This window comes from Neophocaena asiaeorientalis, unplaced genomic scaffold (genome assembly GCF_003031525.2).
Source record: "Neophocaena asiaeorientalis asiaeorientalis breed wild unplaced genomic scaffold, Neophocaena_asiaeorientalis_V1.1 scaffold258, whole genome shotgun sequence".
Classification (NCBI taxonomy): domain Eukaryota; kingdom Metazoa; phylum Chordata; class Mammalia; order Artiodactyla; family Phocoenidae; genus Neophocaena; species Neophocaena asiaeorientalis.
Window position 1 is genome coordinate 684,911 of NW_020172591.1, and position 12,650 is coordinate 697,560.

Genomic DNA, 12,650 nt, shown 5'->3' on the forward strand with positions numbered 1-12,650 from the left:
AAAAAGTCTCCAAACAATAAATGCTGGAGAAGGTGTGGAGAGAAAGGAACCCTCCCACACTGTTGATGGGAATGTAAATTAGTACAGCCACTATGAAGAACGGTATGGGGATTCCTTAAAACCTAAAAATAGGGTTGCCATATGATCCAGCAATCCCACTCCTGGGCATATATCCAGAGAAAACCATAATTCGAAAAGATACATACACCCCAGTGTTCATTGTAGCACTGTTTACAGTAGCCAAGACATGGAAGCAGGGTAAGTATCCCTCGACAGAGGAGTGGATAAAGAAGATGTGGTACATATATACAATGGAATATTACTCAGCCATAAAAAAGTCTGAAATAATGCCATTTGCAGCAACATGAAAGGACCTAGAGATTATCATACTAAATAAAGTAAGTCAGACAGAGAAAGATAAATATCATATGATATCACTTATATGTGGAATCTAAAAGAGTGATACAAATGAACTTTTTTACAACACAGAAACAGACTCACAGACTTAGAAAACAAACTTAGGGTTACTAAAGGGGAAAGGTGCGGGGCGGAGGGATAAACTAGCAGGTTGGGATTAACATATACAGACTACTATATGTAAAATAGATAATTAACAAGAACTTACTGTATAGCACGGGAAACTCTAATCAATATTCTGTAATAAACTATATGGGAAAGGATTCTAAAAAAATAGATATATGTGTATGTATAACTGAATCACTTTGCTGTACACTTGAATTGAACACAGCATTGTAAATCAACTGTACTCCAATATAAAATAAAGATTAAAAAAAGTAGTTGGAAAAATCAAGTTTGATTCCCTTTTAATCTGGAAACATAGGTATCTTGAAGTAAACATTTAGGGTCTCAATTTTCAAGATAGTTTACAAAAGGAAAGGCTGATTAAATTTGATACAGTTTTTTATATGGACTGTAATATAAATATAGTATATTCCAAAAGTGAAAGGTAATTTACACTTTTTAAAAAGGACAATGAAAGCAGGATTCTTTTTCTTTTTCTCAGAGTTTAGATCTTTTTATTAAAAACACTTGTTTTTGAGGGGAATTTTTATGCTCCTTGGTGGGTGGGTTGTTTTCGTTTAATATAGCCATTTCCTCATTGACTTTTTTTTTAAACATCTTTATTAGAGTGTAATTGTAATTGTTAGAGTGTAACTTCTGTACTATAAAAGATCCTTCTTAGCCTCTTCATTTCCCTCACTTATTAATAAGTCTGGGTCTCATTTAATTGATTAATAGAAATTTTAGTCTGGTGTCTCCAGACTAAATTTATTTATCCTTAAATTTATCCTTAACTTATCCTTAAATTATTTATCCTTAAATCTCATAAATTTATCCTTAAATCTCATAAATGATGTAGTTGCATGTTACAGTTTCATTCCTCCATGATTCTGGAGAAATGTATTTTGCATCTATTCTTTAGAAGTAGGGGCTTCCCTGGTGGTGCAATGGTTAAGAATCTGCCTGCCAATGCAGGGGACACGGGTTCGATCCCTGGTCCTGAAGATCCCACATGCTGCAGAGCAACTAAGCCTGTGCACAACTACTGAGCCTGCACTCTGGAGCCCGCGAGCCACAACTACTGAGCCTGCGTGCTGCCACTACCGAAGCCCGTGCGCCTCGAGCCCGTGCTTCGCAACAAGAGAAGCCACCTCAATGAGAAGTTTCCGCACCACAGTGAAGAGTAGCCCTCGCTCGCTGCAACTAGAGAAGGCCTGCTCACAGCAACGAAGACCCAGTGTAGCCAAAAAATAAATAAATAAATAAATAAATAAAATAGAATAAGCAAAAAAAGATGTAATATATGTTCAATAGTTTGGGAACATAAAAGGTCAAATTTAAATATAATGTGAGAGCAGTTTCTATCTTCAGTAGTTTTAAAACTTTATTACATACCCGTGTTCTTATAGTGTAAATATGTACTATGCCAGTGGAACTCTGTTGTGATCAGGCCCAAATCTTCTTTTTAGGTTTGATCCAGAGCGGTTTGATGATGAATCGGTAATGAAGACTTTCTCCTTGCTTGGATTCTCAGGCACACAGGAATGCCCAGAGCTGAGGTGAGATGATAGAGAAACGAAAAGGAAAGGAAAGATGCTAGACTTTGTACCTATAATTTTGTTTATCACTGTTGATGAGAATGAACAATCTATATAGTTATCGTTGTTAATCTTTAGTAACCAGTTAACTTTCTTCCTGACTAGGTTTGCATATATGGTAACCACAGTACTTTTGAGTGTACTGGTGAGGAGACTGCACCTACTTTCTGTGGAGGGACAAGTTATTGAAACTAAGTATGAACTGGTAACATCATCCAAGGAGGAAGCTTGGATCACTGTTTCGAAGAGATATTAAAATTGTATACACTTAACTTTGTTGAGGGAAATGACCATTTAGAAAATATGTATTGAATCCTTTTATAAGCCAAGCATCATTGTATAATATAAACACCTATTAGTACTTCATCATGTAGATTTGAATTTTTGTATATAAGAGTTTCTTAATGCATTATATACTTTTATACTTATTGCATTAATATAGTGATAATTTTAATGGGAGGACTTCTACTTTTAACTTTTGTTTTTTCAGTTTCTGTGTCATTGTTTTCATATTCTTAGCCTTAGTTTGATCTCTAAAATTAATATTCTTGAAGAGAAATTATTTTTCACAGTAATGTTTTTTAAATATTCATAAAAGAGAAAAATAACTCATTTTCACACTTTCAGTAAATCCTCTTAAAGGGGACTTTACATAAAAAGGAAAAGAAAAAAAGGACTTTATATAATTTTATTTATTGGATTAATATTTTTATTTTCTGAGTATAAATTAGTTTGTATTTAATCATCGTTATTAGGTTTGAGTAATTCAGTGAATAACATACCTTGTATTTGCTTGTATGCCTTCCCAGACAACAGTGTTTATTTCATGACTTATACATTGCTTATCATTTTGAACAGTTCTGAATCATTTGGAAAATAATACAGTTAGTTCTGAATGTGTTTTGAAGTGGTGTCCTTCCTAAGTAGCAAACTAAGAGTGAGACTTGTCTGTCCTCTTTTTGCTGGAAATTGTAGTAGCACTATTACTCCACTAATCATCATTTGTGTAAAAAAAAATTCCTGAATTTATTTATTATTATGTCATATCCTAACCATAAGAAATGAGAGAGCATTAACTAAAAACTGAAACCAAATTTAAAAGAAAGAAAACAAAGATGGGTCGAAAATATTTGCAAAATATATGACAGAAAGGGATAATATCCATATTACATATAAAGAGGTCATACAAATTGTTAAGAAAACATAGAGTAAATAGACAAAACAGCTTTTATAAGGGGAAACAGCTAATAAACTTTTAGGAAAATGGTCAGTCTAACTAGTAAGCAAAGAAATATTGGGGCTTTTTCAAAAATAAGTATCTTTCAAATTTACATTTTAGTACTGGTAACTTTTATATTTAATGCTTTTTTATTGACAGCATTGTATTTTAGTTTGCTTTCTTTGGTTACACTGTTCTTGAAGAACTCTTTTTTTAAAGATAAAAGGAGATATGAAGGAAGTATGCCAAGTGCTGATAGAGAGGAAAGGAACAATAGTGATAAATGTTTGCAGATGGGCTTGTTTTTGACACTGCTGAATTTCTCTTGTAATTTTAGTTTCAAGAATGTACGCTAGTTATTAATTGAGTTATTTTATGTTGTGTTTATGGTTATATAGCTAACATTTTAGACCTAGTAATAAGTAGTTAAACATAGAAACGAAGTAACTAGATGCAGCCTTTATTTCTGACAAAAGCATTTAATTTATGGAATAATTTAAATTCTGAAACTTTAAGTGAAATGTATTCTTAGTTCCTAGCATCATGTTTCTACAAAGGCATGTTGTTACATTTATTCCCTGTCGCCTATCATATTCTATGGTTTTGCGTATAAAGAGCATCTTCCTTTGTTATCCAAGTACCTTAATTGGTTTGGAAACTGGCACTGGAAGGTTAGAGTAGCCAGTTGATATGTAAACCAAGTGTCAGTAAAATCAGGTGAGATCAGTGGAATTTTAAAGCAAGTGCAACCTGATTAGCCGTGATCAAGGCAAAAACGGGGTAACTGAACCAGAGTCAGGGTGTTGGCATGTTGCCAGTAAGTGAGACAATGTATAATAATGATGGAATCGAGGAAAACAGAGCATAGAAGAATCAGGTAAATAAGCATATTTTATCCAGAGTTACATAAATAACTTGAAACATTAAAAAAAAGTCATTTTTCTAGAGGATTTTAAAAAAATAAAAATTACTGTTAATCATATGTAAAATAAGTTATCCATTCACTGTTGTTCTTACGTGGCCCTTTGTATTTGTCAAATGACCTAAATTTTAGTAGCTTCAGTGTTACTGATGGCTCGTAGCATGGCTCTAGCAGGACTCTTAAGTTTTATAGCTTTCTGGCTTTTTAAAAACGATTTCTTCACTGATTTTGATCTACATTCTTTTTGATAGTTCAGAAGTTTATTGTTAAAAACATCAACACAACACATTTTTTATGGAATGAAAGGGCTCTTCCACACTTTGTGCTAATAAAATTCAAAACAATTAATTCTGTGCATATGTTTGGGAAAAATGAAAAACTCACATGCTGTTTGGCCCACAAATGTGCAGTTTCATTTTTTTATATAAATAGATTCTATCTTATTTATAGACTATCAAAATTTATTTGTTTTCTTTATATTAAAATCGTTTGTATTTTAAAGACAAAATGCTCTATTTTTTATTAGAAAATTATATGGGTTTATTGTAGAAAAATCTAGGAAACATAGAAGCACAAAAATAGGAAGCTCCATCACCACTATTTGAACTTAACCAGTGTTAAGCTTCTGAGGTGGATCCTTCTACATTTTAATCCACATGTAATTTTTACAGACATATTATATACAATGTTCTCTTCATTTAATATGTTATGAACCAGTAGTGTTTTCCACAGCTGGAACATTACTATTCTTCTCACTCAGAATGTAAGCACAGACTTGTCAGTCTTTTTCTCTGCCTCTTTCCCTTCTCAAATATTGTTATTCTTTTCAACTTTAAAAATGGCCTTACTTCTCCATCTATTCTATCAAAACAGTTATATATTAGTAGAACCAAGTTGCTAAAGTCATAGCATAATCTAGGTGTTACAATGAGCATTTAAGAAATGAAATTACTCCATTATCCTAAGAAAAATCTTCAATATAATTAAGGGATAATTGGGATAGCATAATATATAATTATAATATATAATTGGGATAGCATTTCATCTTTTAAGAGGACATTTTAAGAATCTTTGTTGTTGTTTTTGGTCTCTGGGGGAAACAGATTAAAATTCTTCCCTGAAGACATGTTTATTTTTTTCTCCAGACCCATAAAAAGTACTGTTAACCTTTATAAAATGTACCTTTTTTTCACATGCGGTTATGTTGACACATTGAAAATTGCTTAAAAAAACATAATTCTACTGAGTGTGTAAAAGTGAAGACATGGCCGGTAGAATCAAGGAGTCATTTAGTAGCTGTGAGAAGATAGCTGCGAGAGAAATGGACACTATTTTCAAGGGTGGGTTTTTATATTGTCAACAAGTTGATGCTAACGACCTTATTTTTCTTCTTAGCCAGTCCTATGCCTGTTTCCTAAGTTCCTAAGACCAATGATGAAGGTAGAAGGGGAGGAGTTGGGGGAAGGGAGGCAGTGACAACAAAGCAGTTGCTGTTATTGCAGAAGTCAGAAAATCAGCATGGCCAGAAAGGCTGGATACTGTGTTGCTTTGAGCGTTGTCAGTGATCTGCACTGATAAAAAGGAGTGAGACTGAAACTTGCCAAAGTAGAACAAGGGACTGGAATGAGCATTTGTTACACACCAAATTCTTTATATACTCATCTCATTTAGTCCTTAGAAAGTAATAGTAGGTACAGGTAGGACTAACTAAAATAGTTCTTCGTTCCTGCTAGAATAAATACTGTAAATAAAGACAGCAGATACTATCTAAGAAACAGTAAAAGATCTAAACTTCAGATTATCTTAATAGTTTCAGTGGGGTTTAGTGGGGTTTTGTTCTTATTTAAGAGAGAACCAAGCAATAGTTTCAAATGATGTACAGTTCATAATAGCTAAAGAAAATGATTAAAAGAGTAATGTAACAGCAGTATTAAAAGAAATCTCAAAGGAAACTAAATATTGCCAACTCAACTGCCACTTGTACAACTGTTTTAAGTTTTTTCCTGTTCCCACATACATATATTTTTACCTATTGCAATCAGAACAATTTGATCTACTTTTCATTTAATGCATTTCAGACATTTTCTTTTGTTACTTCAATTTTGTAAGGTCTTATTTTGGGGTGGGAGTAGACTTTTAAAATACAATAGAAATCAATTTCATGTTTGATTTATAGAATTTTATGACACTGAGTGAATGGATAATTGTAAAATTTGAGCTGGGAGCCATTTTGTAAAATATCCAGACAGTAAACAGAAGGCAGGAAATGACATTCCTTCTTCCAGTCGGATTCGCATTCAGTCAGTTTACAGTTTGGTGGCTGTCTTTCTACAGATTGGGAATGGATCTTGTTATAGCATGGATAAACTGCCAGGAGCAAATAAGTCACAAATAATCCTGTTTGGTAGTTTTTTTAAAAATCTACATTTATATACATCTAAAATACTTGCAAATTCTTGTTTTAATTTTTAACACATGATAGTAGAGAATGAAACTTACTTTGTAACTATATTATAGATAAAGTTGTAATGTGCCTGTCTCCAAAAAGGCAATCAGTAAATATTTTTGAATAAATGAATGAAATCTTCATTGAGGTTTTCTCTGCATATAGAATAAAGGAGATTATTGAAGTTACTTAATAGTTGAAAAAGATTTCCAGATAGCCAAACTACCTCTAATGCTAATAGCACTTTGTAATATGCTAAGTACCCCATTGCTGGAAGTATTTAAGAAGATGTTGTATGGACATCTTTCAGTGATGCCTGTATTAGGTGTGAACATAGGTTTATAATAGCCTATAGTTCTACAAAATATCAACCAAAATAGTTGGTAAGCAAGCAGTCCTTTGTTCCTTCTATATCTTATCACTAGGTCATCATTAAAACTAGGAAATGTTTAAGGATCAGAGTTTTTTTATTAGGTTAGCAACAGCATTATTTCCCAAAGTGTGTCTCATGGTACCCTATCCTATGAGATACTCTGAGAAAAAGTTTCCTCGATCGTATTCGTTCTGTTTATATACATATATTCTTTCTCAGAACGAATATTAATATATTGGAAGAACTGAGAAGTTCTACTGTAAGGAAACGTATTTTAACTTGATGTAACACTGAGTGTTCCAAATGTATTTGATGAAGGTACCCCTTTTTCAAGTTATACCTATTATCCTGAAAAAACAGTGTTTCATGGAGATATAGTGTTCAGTAGATCTATAGATGTCATGTCCAGAATGATCTACAGACAAAAGGAGTCTAAAGGAACATCTGTCTTAGGTAGTTCTTTAACCTATGCATGGTCCAGAGATTCTCCAGACTAGGAGTGACCATATTAGAACCAAGGCACCTGAATTCCATGTTCTCTCACTCCCTCACCTCCTCCTCTTTTCCCTGTCAGGGGACAGAGCCCTCTTACTCTCCTGACTCTCTCCGTCTCCTGACTTCCATTTCTGTCCAAAGAAATGTGACCCATTTAGTTAGGCAACACTTTTTTATTGGTCACTTAATGTGTGTCAGATCTTATTCCAGACGCTGGGGATATAGCACTGAGCCAAACAGACATGGAATTTACTGTGTTCTCTCTCTTCTGTGCTTCACCCCAGGAGGAAGAACCCCAGTCTCATGTGCCAAAGCTTAACTTTCTAGCACTTGAGCTCTCTAGGTCCTGGGTTTGGAAGCAACTCAAGGGCCCTTTAGGTTAGTGGCTGAAAGGGACAAAGGAAGGAACTTGTAGTTGACTACATGACAGAGAACAGAAGGCTTCAGTTACAGGCTGTAGAGGTGCAAGAAGCACAAGGAACCGTTGGGAGTCAAGCCATTATTTTTGTTACTTTAAGTTTATGAGCAAGAGAATTAAACTACGTATCTTATCAAGGAAAACTGTCAACATTGATGCTGAATAGAATCCTGGAGATTGTTCAGAGTGAGACGAAACAAAGCTAGGAATTGGTTTGACTAGGTTAAAGAGCAATATTGTTTATAGTCATTTGTATGAATTGTTCAATTATACTGCAGCACTAGGTGTGTTCATCTTTCATGATTTGTTGCTGTGTTGCAAGGTCAGCAGCTAATAGATAATTGATTTTTAGAGCTTAAAAGGACCTTGTAGAGATTATATGGCTTAGCCTGCTCACAATTTAAAATTTTAGAGGGGGAAATCTAGGGCCTCTGGGAGTAGAAGAGCAACATTATTTGGCTTTCATTTTGGATTTTCTCATAGTCTTCCAAAGACAGGTGCTTAAGTCAATGCTGTTATCATATTCATAGGATTTTGTTAAGCTTCCAAGGAAGTGTAGATTCAAAGGGAATTGGAAAAAATTTGTTTAATATTCTTGATACAGAGCCTTTGAGGGAGATGCAAATGTGTTTTGAATGTTAAATTTACTTAGATTTAAAAATACATATCTTCAAGTGCAGTTGCCATGACAACCTTTCTTAATGTGTGTATAAAATTTATGTCTGTCTCTGAGGTTTTCATCTTTCTCAATACAGGGTTTAATCACAAGAATTGGGCACTGTGGTGTATTTCTATCTAGATGGTGCCCTGTGGGAATTATATAATTTTGAGAAATGCAAACCAAGCATCAGAGCAGTTCTGTAGCATGGTGATCCCACCAAGGTAAATGTCATCTTGTTCTCTCCATGATCAGAGATTGATCTGGCTTCAAACCCAAGATGAAATTCTGGATTGAAATAGAACCATGGGTCTGTTCTGAGTTTCTGTTTTTTTCATATTTAGAGGATTTGTAGGAGGGCCCTAGGAGGTTTGGGAAATTTTGGACTAAATCTCTTGGATAGCCCCCAAACTGATCCAGTCTCCTTGGGATCATCTAAATCTAATCCATAGTATAGGTTGACTCAGAACCACAAGAGACAGCTCTACAATGGCCAGCCATGTGCACAGAGATACGCCAGAGACTCCTTCTAGCCTGAACTCCAATCCAGCAATCCTAGAGAGATACCATTATCAGACCTCTTCACTTACTTTTACCTCACTTCATATGCACTTGTCTGTCAGTCTCTCTTTTGCACGTCAGGGGCCAGGAGAAGAGTACTAGGATTTTGGACACCCAAAGTTTAGGAGGAAGGAATTCTCATCCTCAATTCTGGAAATATGAATTTATTAAGCAGTGGAATAAGGGGGTAGTCACTGGTACCTTCTGGTAACTATGACTTGAATTTGAGAACTCAACATGGCTACCTGAGATTTTGAGATGCTTGCTAAAGAGCTATGTTTGTGTTTTATATTTTAGTTCCTCTGTGGTATAGTAAAAAATAATAATAAATTTTTTTTTGCAATTTAAGAACCCCTGAAGATAATTAAGTTGAGATTAGAAGTATGATCTACTAATGTGCTAGCTTTGAATTTACTTTAGTCTTAATACACTTTGTAAAACTATGTTACATTTAAGAGACTCCACGGATATGTTCTAATCCAATAGCCTTATAAAAGGGGGAAATGAAAGCTGAGAGAACTTATTTTATATGAGAATTTGCCCAGGCTAGCACAATTTTTTTTCCCCCAAACTTGTTCAGAATGTGACTTCCTTTTGGTTTCATATTATTCTCTAAAGGATGAATTTAAAACCAAGGAAAGGCCCCCTAAGCAAAAAGAACTGCCTAAGTTACTATACTATGCTATTGATAACTGGAAGAAATAGGATAATAGTCTCCTAAGAACAAACACTTGAAAAGAGATGTCCCATCTATGATGGGACATGCTATGATGTTTATAAAGGTTTGGGGGCTTATTTTTATTGTAAGAGGCACAATCAGGGCCAACTACATAATTTGTATGCCCAGTGCAAAATGAAAATATGGGGTCTTAGCTGGGGATGAAGTCAGTCTCCCCTCTTCCCACCTTTGGGTCTGCTCTTTTAACCTATGGTTGATGAGAGACCCCCCCTCCCCACCCCACCCCCAAGGGATTGAAGTCTCCATGCTGGGACAATGTTGTTTACCTGGATCAGGGGTAGGCAGAGGAGCCCCGCCCAGTTACCTGGTGAACATGCTGTGGTGTGGCCAGCCCAAAGCAGAGATGATTTCTTCCTTGCCCTGCCTCAAGATGCTGCAGAGCAAACTGCTGGCTGGACTCCAGCCCTCCCCACACCTGCTCCCAGGCCCCCACTGGAGGGTGACATGGCAGAAAGTGGGCCTCCCTCATCAACTCTCCTCCTAATGCAATCTTACTGCTGCTCTGGGTGGAAGGCAGCAGTGGTAATGGGCAGGGATGGTTAGAGTGAGGCCAGGCAGGGTGCAGGGCCTCTGGTAACTCAGAACATGTCTAGGGAGGCAGGGAAGTAAACTCTAAGCCCCGGGCGTATACTCCAGGGTCCCATTGGACTTCACTTACAAAATACAAATTCACAAATAAAATTTGAGAATTTCACTGCAGTGCCTTCAAAGTGTTATACCCCAACATAGGGTCCTTCTGAGGTGTGGGCTTCTGTGGGACTGCACTGGTTGCAGCCCATGAAGCTAGCCCTGGACACATCTGACCTTACACAGCATGGTGCTGTGACTCAGTGGTTTTTGAGGGCTGTACCTCCTGGCAAATACCCATAAATGTCTTTTTCATGATTTATCATCAAGCGATTTAAAACTCTCTAGGATGTCTTAAAATTATTTACAAAACAGGCAACAAATAGATGCCAAACTTAAAAGCAATTTCATAATACAGATTTTTATTAAAGTTGCAAAAGTGATACAGTACACTATAAGTCTCTTATCTGAAGCCCCATTTCACTGATGGAGCTCTTACTTTCCTGTATTTTAATAATTGCCAAACATTTTCTGCTGGAAGGTAAAATGGGATTTTTCCCTGAAATATCATTATAAAACCCTATGAAATATTTCAGTGATATGAGTCATTCACTTATTCATACGGTTGGACATCTAGATAATAGAAATCTGTGAGAAATATATTATTAATTCCTGTGGAGGAGGAAGGAAGAAATCCTACTGATGTATTTTAAGTGTAGTTAAATTCAGTATTCCTTGCCATTTTAAAATACCAAAGTTATTCTCTTCTGCTCCTTTCTTTCCAAGAGGCTACATAAAATTACTTTGACAAGGAAAATCATGAGTCACTTCTTTTGCTGTTAAGCTCTTCTACATTCCATTTCATGAACATAGCAATCGGTGGTCAATGATATTCTTAGCAACCTTGTACTATACAAGTGAGACTTACTACCATATACCATGATGTTTAGTTAGCAATTTTGTCAAAGTATAACCTCTTTGTTTGCAATATTACTGAAACTGATAAGGAACAGATTGTTATAAAAAAATGTTAGCTTTGAAAATCATACATGCTGCAGTGAATATTCAGCATACAGGTTCTAATGGTTTTAAAGTATAATCAGAAAAACTGGCATATTTCAAACTCTTAGCAATTCATGTTATTAAGTGAAGGTCAATATAGTTGTCAGTAATAAAAACCTAGTACATTTTGAGGCTTGATGCTCTATAAAACCTTCAACATAATTTAAGACAAAGTGTGAACAAAAGTAGCTAATTTTAGAAATCCAATTTTTGTGAACTGATTGGTGATCTCTCTGCTGTGGGAAAGGATGATCTGTTTTATGCTTTAGCTCTGAAATTCACTGTTTTTGTGGGGGAGGGATATGTAAAACCAATTTTAGTAGAAACTTGAAGAACTGAGGACTTTTTATTCTTCAAAACCATATGCCTTTCAAGATAAATTATCTACCCTATTGGTTATGTCTATACACAGAGATATGTTGTCATGAAGAATTTCAGGTTTATATTGTCCACTCTCATGGTGTGATGGAAAAACTTTTTTCCTCTTTTCACTTTTCACGGGAAAGGGAGCTATTTTGTTGTCTCTTACAGGAAACTATTATAGATTCTAAATATTTAAATACAATCCTTCCAGGTTGTATCTTGGGTATATGTTATTTTCTCTCCTTTCAAGAGTAATTTCTTCTTGAAAAATGCTTTTTATTGGGTATTGGTTAGTATGAGGGGATTATTGTTGATTTTGTTAGATTTGCAACAATATTGTGGTTATGTGGCAAAATATCCTTGTTTTTTAGAGATATATAATATTTAGGGGTTAAATGTCATGATTATTGTAATTTTCTTTAAAATTCTGTATCATAAGAATAATATAAGGTAAAATAGAAGCCATTGTTACATCTAATCAGTAGATGTTTGTGTATTCATTACACCATTCTCCGTACTGTATGTTTGTAATTTCCATAATAAAGAGACAAAAAAATGACTTTCAATAAAAATGAAAAAAGTATGTATGAGACTTGTGGACTCCTGACTTCCTGAAAATGGGAGGGGATTTTTTTTCTTACAGACTAATTTTGGAGGATTCTTTGTATTCTTTCCAGTCATTTTTAACGTATTTCTTAAAATGTGTA

At 34.9% G+C, this 12,650-nt stretch overlaps 1 protein-coding gene across 1 annotated transcript in view; it reads left to right on the plus strand.

Moving 5' to 3' along the window:
• CYP20A1 (cytochrome P450 family 20 subfamily A member 1) overlaps window positions 1–12,530 on the plus strand; it is a 74,223-nt gene extending 61,693 nt beyond the window's left edge. The window contains exons 12-13 of the mRNA XM_024738334.1: window positions 1,992–2,081; window positions 2,226–12,530. Coding sequence (XP_024594102.1) covers window positions 1,992–2,081; window positions 2,226–2,376 — 241 coding nt within the window. The 3' untranslated portion in view covers window positions 2,377–12,530. The remainder of the gene's footprint in view (window positions 1–1,991; window positions 2,082–2,225) is intronic.
• The last annotated feature ends 120 nt before the right edge of the window (window positions 12,531–12,650 follow it).